The 11846-nt window shown below is 36.1% G+C and overlaps 1 protein-coding gene across 1 annotated transcript; it reads left to right on the top strand.

Moving 5' to 3' along the window:
• Positions 1–3319: 3319 nt before the first annotated feature.
• Positions 3320–11118, top strand: LOC149741313 (dual oxidase maturation factor 1-like). The gene is made up of 8 exons (XM_089873522.1): positions 3320–3531; positions 7297–7542; positions 8040–8097; positions 8773–8907; positions 9177–9387; positions 9639–9865; positions 9970–10077; positions 10373–11118. Exons 2-8 carry the CDS (start codon positions 7396–7398, stop codon positions 10690–10692), a joined length of 1206 nt encoding a protein of 401 aa, XP_089729648.1. The 5' UTR covers positions 3320–3531; positions 7297–7395; the 3' UTR covers positions 10693–11118.
• Positions 11119–11846: the final 728 nt, after the last annotated feature.

The following is an 11846-nucleotide window of genomic DNA, read 5'->3' as shown; positions in this document are numbered from 1 at the left end:
CTTGTTGTACGTTAAAAACTTACATCTTAAGTTTTTGAAAAAACCTCCATTTCGTTTAAAACTTACACCTTGAGTTTTTGAAATAAATGTCTTTGCAAGTTTAAATACTTCTAGTTCAATCTTGTTCTTACCGGCCATCATAGCGAATATATTTACATAAGTCAATGCGGCATTATCCACCTTTTCTGTGATGTTTACACAACGCTTTGAGACTTCCTATTCTAGTTACTGCGCAACTTTATGCAGTTGCATCCTGGACAAATTCGTGACGTCGCTTGCAGGATGACGCGTGTTGCTTATTTCCAAAACGTGATTGTTTGCTATCTCTTTAAAACACAGCTGGCTAAAATACGTTTTGTTGTTGTTGTTTACTTTAAATTATTGAACTTTTAGCTGTTTATTTACGGCACAAAAGTTACATTAGATATATGTTATTGCTATAAGTCATTGTGTGTGTATAATTTTCACTTTTTGGAAAAATTGCAATACTTATACCCAGCAGTGATAAACTATACAAACACGCAATGTTTATATATGATTATCCAAATACGTGCATTTCTGAAAGAGCATTTTAATATAGAGGAAGTAATTGAAAAAGCAACGCGTCTTTCGTACGCTGGAGTATACTAATAACAATATGATATAGTGGGTGGGGAAAGATGGGACACTTCTCAATCTATTTTCTCGTTACATTTGGTAGTAAACAAAAAACATCCAAAGAATTATAAAACCGTATCCTCAAGACTCCAATTGACCGTTGTTAGTTGTATAAACCACGATCAGGATATTTGGATACAGTATGTGCTAAATGTGTCCTGTCTTCCCCCACCCTCCTACATAACCAATATAAACAGAAAATTGGTGAGAAAACTATTTGGGGTGCTTAGAAAATGGTACTACGCAAAGAAAAGTTTTCTCAACTACATACACTTGTCTATCTACACACCTAACCCTAAAATTGACATTGAACGTTTAAGGCTCGGATTTGACCTGCCTAGATCCGGTGTTATCTTTGCAAATCGTGTGCTAGCTTATAGGCTGTAAACAGGTATTTAATAAAACAACCTAAAGGCAGGAAACGACGTTCAGGAGTCTCACCAATATTTGGTTTTCGCGGGCAATGAGGAAACGTTTAAAACAATAAAAATTAATTTCACTCGACAGAGACAACATGAATTCAGATCTGTTCTAAATCTGTAAAGTAAACGCATTGCTTTCGACTAAGTCATCGCATAAACACGAATTCCACTTACAAAATAAACCCTATACACTCTCGATCATTTCGTTTAACTAAAACAACATTGTAGGGAGTTAGTTGTCCATGTCCCGAAGACAAAAACATTCATTTCTAATCTACAAAACGCCCACGCTCGCCACATCGTTCAACACTACATTAAACTTACAAAATCCGGGGGCTTGCGGGGCCTTTGGAATAAAAAAATGAGTGAAACTTATTAATACTTAAATGCGTGGAGGCCATCGACATTCGGTATAACATGGATGTTATGTTTCATACACCTCGTGCCCGCTTACGAGTTACCACGAATTTAACCTGTGGATGATTACATTTTAATCAACTTACTCACTTTATTATTGAAACTGCGGTAAAGGTTTAAACCACGAATATCCCTCCACATTAAATTTCCAACATCGCTTTGCTGTAAAAATTTGAATCACAATTAACCTTAACTTGAATTACAGTTTTTAAACTTCACTTTGTCAATACTAAACTGAAAGTATACAACAGTAAATACGATTCAAAAACATTTACAAAGTCAATGACCGGCACGTTGCTATTAAATCACGTATATCATTTAAACCCCTTTACAAAGACCTAAGCGAAGTACACGCTTGGTTAAACGTAACTGAGCAGACGAACATCTGCTGACCTCACTCACATTTCGGTCTTCGAGAATTTCTGGAGTTCAAACTACGGGGTTTTGATTTATACAACTCACAAAATTATATAACATTTTTTAAACGTTTATATAAGAGAATTGGGAAAGATGGGACACCTTTTCATTCTATTTTCTTGTCCCAATAGGTAAGAAACAAATAACATTCAAACAAATAAAAACCGTGTCCTCACAACTCCCATAGAACGATCGTTTAAAACACGATCACGATATTTGGATATTATGTGCTGAAGGTGTCCCGTCTTCCCCCGCCCACTATAAGTTAGAGGTTTTGTTTTATATACACAGACACAGAACAAACGAGCTCTAAATGCTGAAGGTACCACATATCAATCTTAATGTCGTTCTAATTTCACCGTCACATTATTTAACAATATATTCCTATGTATCTTTTAAGACACAAATCTGTAGACATAATGGGCTAGTTCTAAACTAAACTATCGCCCTGCAGAAAAACTACAGCGTTCCGAACTTATATTTTACGTTGCTGTTTGGCACATTTTGAATGGCGATGAAAGCTAGTACGTGATTCTGTAGCAAGACAGCATACAGCTTTTGCCTAATTTTTGGAAAACGCATATACTGTAGTGCAGCGTGGGCGGGCATCCGTGTTTGTAGTGATGAATATTCTCAGAACATTTAAAGCATATTGGTGCAGTGCGTCACGCTGTAATACTAACACTGTTACCTACACTACTGTCTTCTGCATTATTTAAAAAAAAACTACACGTTTGACTAATTCTTAACTATTATACACTATCTGTCCGTTGCTTAAGTATTGTACTTTAATCGTTGATCTAAACTTTCTGTATTAAATATACACATTCCTGCAAACGTATAGCCCGATACGTGCGCTGCGTTACGTTACGCAATTTATCTTACATACGTGCCGCAATCATGTTTCGAAACACGTCTTACGTCATATACCAACAAAGAGTCAACCCATGGTTTGAGTCAGTAGCCAATTAAACAACTCTTACGCCATTTGTTGTTGCGTATTACGCTCTCGGTATTGCGTTTTTGCGTAAAATTAGATCGAAAAAATAAAAATAACTGTTCTACGTCTTAAGACATTCTTATATTCTGTATAAAAGTTTTTGGTAAAGGTTACAATCTGCATCTAAATGAGACACGCAAATATCAACCTCATTCTAGCTTTCGCTCAAGTACTGGATTTTCGACTAACCGACCTATGACAGCCTTTATATAAATCCCCTTTGTCATTGCTAAACCAAACTATTCGATAACGGGCTCTTGGGTTGATAAAACCCGGAGCTCTTACTGCCTTAACGGCGACAGACTGTACGCGCCGCAAGCAGAACGACGCCGGGCGCCGCAGCATCATTCGCACGGTAAAAAAACGCGATCTGTTTCCCACAGAATAACACAGAAGACGGCCGCAGTACGCAGAATACCCCAGCATAGGCGCAGCGGTTCTATGACCAGTGTCTGTAAAAGATTAGTGCAATATTATAAGGTCTGTGCTCGCAGCCCTTTGTCGTATTTGAGACATCTTAGTCATTAGCCGATTACAGTGATTATGTGAGGTTAATTGGCCGACCGAGTTAAGTCTACCGATGGTCAGTGCTTAACCGTTAATCAATGAGAAGCTAATGTAAGTTCGGTACCCCTGGCATTAATATTCTACATTTTAATGAAGTGTTTCCTTGTGTTTATACGGACGAGACTATCGGCATACAGGACAGACTAGGTTTGGTTAGTATAACAGCATATAATCGGTTTAACTACATGTATTTGTTGTGGTAAAAAAATATGATCACATTATTATAGATTTTTCTGTTAAATATTACGGAAATTTTGTTTTTGCGTAGCGGAGCACGGTTCAGTTAGCTAAAAAAACCCATAAGATTTGGATTGACATTGACAATAGGCTTTAGGGCAGTTACGTTATAATACCTGTCATTGTGCGAAGTTTATGAGCCATGTATTCTGTTTGTGAAGGAAAGTAGTCTTATAATATTTTAAAAGGAATATATTTTTAGTACTTTATAAATTCTGCCAAAAATTTCTATAACGAGGTTAGGCATTTTTAGAACGCTATAAGCAAAACAAGCAACTAATAAAAAATCATGTAGATTAAAAACAGTTTTTTTTTATTTAAGCATAATTTTAAAAGGCAGTTAACATACACATAAACTTACTTTAGTCGCGTCGCAAAATTCAGTTATAGGTATATAACCTGACTTTTAGTTGTAGTTTGCTGAGTGAAAATCATTTGCTTTTCGTAGAACAATAGCCTGAGAAAAATTAGCGTAAATTGCCGACGAGTAGGTGTATGTGTTCTCATGTCATATAATCATTACTTGAGGTAATTTAACAATTAAAACCTCGTGCTCATGTATATAGCTGTATAGATGAACTTTATTACGACTGAAACAAGATATGGAGAAGTTATTACGAGTTTTGTTATGTATAATAAGATGAGAGGAGTCGAGACACCTTTAGCACACAATATCAAAGTATCTTGATCGTGTTTTAATCAACTAACCACGGTCTATGGGAGTCGTGAGAATACGGTTTATAATTCTGTGAATGTTCTTTGTTTACCACCAAATGGGAAGAGAAAATAAAATGAAAAAGTGTCCCAACCTACTATATAACTTGTTTCCGCTATTTTGATTGTGTATACAAGAAGCATATGTTTTTTATCTTGTATGTGTATACCAATATCCGTTCTTATAGTTATACGCCTATATAGGTTGTTGGTATATGTTTTCTCATACGCGTAGCAATAAAACCATGTTACTTATTTTATTTAAAAATCTACAGAACACGAAACTTGCAAAAGTACAGTAGTTTGGCTAATGCCTGTGTTTATTCCTATTTAATTTCCCATTCAGTATTAAACAAAGAATATTGAAAATTATTTAAAGATATTTCCACTCTATCAAAGGGCGTAGTTAATTGGTATGATTAAAATATATGGGTTAGTATGTGCTGGTAGTCCCCATCTTACCCCAGAGCTATATTTTAACAGTTTTATTTGGTGTTGGTAAAAACAAAACAGCGCATACTTTAATATCCAATGACAGGCTGTCAAACCGCGTGTGTTTACGTGACACACATAATGACATATTAATTTTAACGGCAATTAGTAAAACATATAATTACAATCTTTTAATACATCAAATTAAAAACAATCCTCTTATACTAAAACTTCCCGAATCCATATGCTCGGTCCGAATATTGAGTATCGGAATACCGCTCTATCGGAGATAGGCATGCTAGAACTTACCCGCAAATTCCTGAATAATTCCAGGCGTTCCAGGTCCAATGATTGCGCGTAAATTCTTTTCACTACTTGCAATCTCATTGCATTGACGCGACTCAACTCATACTTATGGATTGTTCATATCTAGTAGTAGAAGTTATACACATCTTCATGGAGTTTCTTTTTGTATAGTTCTGGTTTATATATAGTAGGATGGGGGGAGATAAGACACATTTTCATTCTATTATTCCGTCCTATTTGGTGGTAAACAAAAAAACATTATCCAATTTCACCCTACAAAACTATTATTGTAAAATATGACCTTTATTCGCGTTGTTCACTGCTTTATGTTGAAATAGCTATGTTAAAATTAAACAAAGAAATTTAACAGCGCAAAATTATGTCTGCTAATACCTTTGCAATATCTGTACCAAAATGTGAACACGCAATAACAATTTTCGCCTTTTGCGGTTTCATTTATCATGTCCTTGTGGCGACGCACGGGAAACATTCATAGCATACTAGTCGTGCTTTATTTGGGAAACTAAAATCACTCGGTAATTAAACATGCCAACTTACAATGCATCTTAATTTGTCTGAAGAAACACCGGATTTGGAATTGTCGTTTAAATTTCCGGGGAAATTATTTTAACCTTCAGGTGTGTATAAGGTGTCCTGATGTTTGGGAAATTGTTCTGAACTAGAAATACAAAGCACAAGTCTAGCAGAAGTGTGTTTAGGTGTAAAATATACTTGTTGATCTAATGAGTCCTGTTTTGGGGGAGAACGCCACGGGTCTGTGACGCTCGGTCGAGCTTCAACCGTAGGGCGTGTTTTGTTTTCAATCTCGCCCTTTTTTCTGTGACTTGAATAATACACTTAAACCCGAGCATTGCTGTAGTATGGCCTATTATAATGTATATAAAGCTAAGCTACAGAACGTCTATAACCAATGAATATATTTAATCGTTCGGCGTCGTGGCACGGTTGGTTAGTGCGCATGCATTTAACCAATCGGTCATGGGTTCCAAGCTTGGCGCTGCTACCACTGTGAGCTTATGTATCAATAGGCAAAACTCTCAACGCCAATTACTAGGATTGGAGTAATCACTAATGGGTTGTCCAAGTTATCAGCCATACCACAAAGAATAAAAGAAAAAAAAAACAAAAAAAAAAACAACCACCAACAAAGTTACATATGTGGTATATCGTAAGCTGGCATGAGGTGTATAAAGCAGAACGCCCGTATTATAACGACTGTCGTTTTCTGTCCACGTGAGGATAAAATGTTACATTCGTTAAATTATACATCATTTCCATATTAAAACTTGGAAGTTGGACAAAATTATAAACATGGCTAAATTTGAAGTTACGTGCTCACAAATACAGAAAAAGAAATAAATTGCAAATATTTATTATTCATGGTATAAATTTATACTTGGTCGTGTTGAGAGAGTACAGTTCTAATAAAGTGGAACCTTTGAACACGCGTGCCCTTCTAATCATTATTTCACTAAACCTAACAATATTTCAATAAAATATATTGTTTGGCTGCAATGGATTTGTTTGCTAGAAACCTACTGTTGCAATGCGTTAAGTAGTCCTAATCTGATAATGCAAGTATTTAAACAATATAAATGAGATCTTTTGGGGTAGGGATTTTTTCCGCGAGCATTTTTTTAAATATTTAAACTGCGTTTCAAATATAACTCTTGTTGTAAGAGGCTTATTTGTTTATGTATCGTTACGTTTAGTTTACGCCGTAACTGTATCACATTTCATCATTAATAGTTAAAACGCTTCCGTCTGGACTATACATTTTGAGATTTAATCTTGTTTTGCATTTTATCTTGTTTATTATTTATTCTGTTTTATTTTAACTAAATGACGAAATGTGATACAGTTATAGTCTTCGAACTTGCAAATCACGATGACATTTGCCTCGATAACTTTCACATTCCACAATGACTAGATTTCCCGATAACATTGACATTCACTTCGCATGGGTATAACCTTAACAATATTCCTTTCAGCGTCATATAGCATTGTGGTGTTACGGGTTTCCCCAATGCCGAATTTAAATATCGTAACTTTACACTGTATTCTTACAAAGTTACCAAAAATAACATCAAGTATTTGTTGTATTAGATTTCAAAGCGGTAGCTTAGCTGGTAAAAACTGAGCAATCCCCCAATCCACGACGCTTGGACCTGGTGCTTTGTTAAGTAATCCACAAAGCTTTTTAAGATGACATTGGGTGATGGATGGCCGCCATTTTACTCCGAACGACCTTCAGCAGCAGTTGTGAATCCAAGCCAGTTGTATCTCGGTTATGCCGCTATTGCTGTGCTTATTGGGCTTTTTCTTATTCTACCCGGTGTACGAGGCAAAGAGGTATGCAAAACGTAAAAATAATTATACTATTGTGGGGTAAGATGAGATACCGTTGTCACTAAAACCCCTATTTCTCGATCGTGTTTTAAACAGTTATCAACTCTGTTTTAAAGTCGCGAGCTACGGTTATATAATGTAAACTTGACCCATCTCACTCCAAACTATTGCAACATTTTTTACTTATCACGTCGGGTGTCCCATCTCCCCCCCACCGCGTATGAAGTACGAAGCTGCAATTGCCATTTTGATGACGTTAGAAAATAATTTAATATATACAAACCTAAATGATCATCTAAATACACATGCCTTGCGGTTCATAGCCACGTATTTTTAAAATCGTGTTTAACTTCAACGACTATTGCAACCTTGAATATAACGGATTATATACAAACTTAAGGGACCTTATAAGCATACACCGCATATGCTTATGTTGGCATGCTCTTTTATTTTTTGCAAAATAATATTTGCGACTATTATTATTTTCTTTACTTTTCCAGAGATTGTTCTTTTTACTACGATGGTGCACAAGCCTTTTCATTGGCGCCACAATTATTGGTAAGTTTTAAGTGCCGATGTTGACTTGCATAAACTTGCTTCGTTTAAATCGTGTAATAGTTTCGCTGAAAACGCGTGGCTATTATGTAACGGAAATTACTTCTTTGCAACTAGTATGTAAATAATATGTGTTGATATTTAATAAGCATGAACGAAACCGTCTGACGCAACTCATTAGCCGAGCTTTTATCGGTCGTTTTATGAATAGAGATATTTTTAGCGAAAACGAATCTCGTATCGGGTGTACTTTTTTGCCGGCATTTAGTATATGCTAATTTGTGTTGTATGTTTATATTTGCAACTGGCAGCTTTCGCATTTTGGATTATTATGACTGAAGAGTTGATAATGTATATTGACTATAGCACTCCTTTCTGATTTGGGTATATAGCGAATTCATAATCAAATACAATCGGTTCTTGTCCGACAGTGCGTTTTTATTTGCGAACAATTTCATGCTTCTAAATTGGCAGAAATACTTTCTTCGACAACTTGAACATAAAGGTTTCGAAATGTTTAACTAAAAAATTGAAACATAAATGCTTTATATGTTTTATTCGGAAAAAGCCACAATATAAGTTTCTTTTTTTCTGAAACGGCAACCCAGTATAGTCACTAATAGTTTTTCTGTTGACGCGAGTTACAATCTTTCATTTATTAAATTTCATGTCTTTCAGCTTGCGCACAAGGTGTGTCATGGCACGTCGATTCCGTGGAAACTGTTATGCCTTTCAAAGCAAACTCCGAGGAAATGGTTCGTTTCAAAGTTGGATTAATGATCGGTCTGAGCGAGTTTAATGTAACTCTAAGAGGTGAGCGAAACTTGAACAAGTTCGGCGCTGTAGCACAGTATGGTTAGCGCGCCTGCCTCTAACCTAAGCTCGTCGCTGCTACCGTTGTGGTCATATGTGTTCTGGATTAAAACACTTATAACGGTAAATGATCCAACCCAGTAGTCACTCTAAAATATCAGCCATACAGAAAACCCTTTTTACTAAAATTTTTTTATTTGTAAACATATTTTGTAAAGGCATCTTCGGTATTCCTAACCATAAATTTACCGCCCATGTTTTCACATCAGGAGATGGCGTTCAAGGTGGCGAAGACATTTCCTTTAGCGAAAGATATTACTTCTTGTCCGCAGACGAGGCCCTGACAGATTCTCTGAAGCGAGGGTTACCTTTCCCGATCCTTAACGTAGTTGAACACTTCAGTGTGAACAGAATAAGCACAATTTGGATGTGGGGTCGACGGTATTGGATTGCGGGTCATTACAGCTTCTACATGCTATGGTATGGCTTTCATTGTGATTTATTTGTGTACCTTATTTTGGTATTAGTGCAATGTTAAAGAAATATTATAAAATACCGACTAAAATGAATATAGAATAATATTTACTTCACATACGCATGAATTATGATTAGTTATAAAATGTTCGGTTCATTCGAATACATAACGTTTAGTCACAGTATTATTATATCAGTATATTTACAGTTTATTTTATATGTATTTGTCGTTGATACCAGCTTATTGTACTTTCCAGGTCAGCCTTCGGGATGTGGTTTGTAACGAATGTACTGTTCCATAGCGTTCTCTTGTACGGCGGCATGGTGCTGACGTTCACTGGGCTACTAATGCTTAGCGCTAATCTTTCGTATTTTACCATTAGTAGCCACGGGCGGGAACTCCAAATACACCTCGGATACGACGCCCCTAATGCCGTTCTTACGCCCTCTTACGGATGGTGCTATTGGCTTTGTTTTGCCACAGGTTGGTGTAACATAACATAGCCTAGTTTTTATTTATCTCTTTGAAAACGATAGCGAAAATGTATTATTTAAAAATTGTATTTATAAATATGTATACTTGTATAGGTCTTTTATGCGTTATATGTGGAATATCTGTGATGATAGTACATAAGTGGAAACCCAAAGCACTTCGTCTGTTTTTCAATTACGAAAGAGATGATTCGATGCTACAAGGTGATGTATAACATATAGAAGGGTGGGGAAGATGGGACACATTCTCTTACCCATTCAAATCGGTAGTAAGCATAAATTATTTAAAGAATTATAAAACCGTGTCTTCACGACTCCCATATACCCCTGTATAGCCCAAAGCCCAAACACAATCGGGATATTTGGATAATATGTGCTAACTGTCTTCCCTCGATCACCCTGCTATGTACATTTTAACGTATACTTAAATGTTTAAAACACGATAATTTTCGTTCCTTCATCTTATCACAGCAAGTAATCCGTACTGTTAACAATTTAGATGTCGATTCTGACGTTCACGAAAGTCCGCTCACGAAATATCATGAACCAAAGATGTCGGGCAAAGAAAACCCTGCTTTTAATATGGGAGGATTTTCTGGGACCAACAACAGTCATAAGCTCCAATCTAACGGACACAACGACCGTAAAGCAAGCAAAGTTTCGTTCCAATTTAGCGAGCCACCCGGGATAGCTGAAGAAGACGAGAATGACAATTTAACTTCCAATTCACAAGCTGTAAACTCTCTTCCAACTGTAAAAGTAATCGATCCAAAAATTAACGTTGCCGATGACGCTGGTTACATAAACACTCCGTTATAAAGGAAATCTATATATCGCGTATATATGCCCGCCGACATTTTTCTCGTGTACATTTATACCGCTTAAAGCCAGATTGTTAGTTATTATGCGTAGTTTACCGAAAATCACCATACGTATATAGCTTGCTTCTGCCAAATCAAATATACAGTAATGTGGGGGAGATAGGACACTTGTAATTATTCTATTTTCCTTGTCCCAATTGGTAGTAAACAAAGAACAAAACAAAGAATTTAAAACCGCATACTCTCGATTTCGAAATGGACCGTTGTTAATTGTTTAAAACACGATTTTTTTGGATATTATTAAGGTGTTCCATCTCTCCCCACAACACTGTATATATACTTTATATTTTTTTGGTTGTTAGTCTAGTCAACCTATTACCATGCAAGAGTGATTCTGCGAATACAACAACAAAATGTAACTATTTTTGAAGTGTTTTGTTGATGTATTTAATGTCTATAAATTAAAACTAACAGTTGGCTATTAAACATTCATTTCTATATATAACACGTCATCGGGTTGCTACGTCATCAGAAAACTGTTGACAGCTAAAGTACTGAAGGGATAAATATAGACGCGTGCAGACTTTGCTGTAAAACTTAAATGTTTTTTCCAGGTTTCTAGTATACAGTTATGGTTTAACGAGTTGCAGATTTAAAGATTGAGAAATGTAATGTACAGTTTCATATAAAAAATAAAAAAAAGTTGTGTGTGTGTATAAACAAAAAAATCTGTTAAAATACATTTCAACCCGGTAGAGATATACATCAGTATGCAAATATTTAACCTAAGGAATACGTTACATCGTGTTTAATAAATCGACTTGAGGTCAATAATTTAAAAATATCAAACTTTGCTACCGAATGTTCAGCCATGCAAATGTATACCACCAACGGTCACTGATTCAATTCCCACACATCAGTACAGCTGGTCGCATAGCACCTAGATTCGATGACGTTTCGTTAATTGCAACACTCGCAGCACTCAGCCTTTTTCTCTTGCGTAGCAATCAGCACAGGGCGCCTTGCTCTTATCAGTAAGAAGCCGCATTCTTTTCTGCCAGTCAAGTTTTGCACAGACGAAGCACAGACCAAGTGACTCAAGGGTGTGCAAGCATCTGTTAAGTTGTTTATATTATGTTGAATGTACTTGAT

The sequence above is a fragment of the Ciona robusta genome, chromosome 1, assembly GCF_009617815.1.
Source record: "Ciona robusta chromosome 1, ASM961781v2".
Taxonomy (NCBI): Eukaryota; Metazoa; Chordata; class Ascidiacea; order Phlebobranchia; family Cionidae; genus Ciona; species Ciona robusta.
This window is presented reverse-complemented; position numbering and strand designations above follow the sequence as displayed.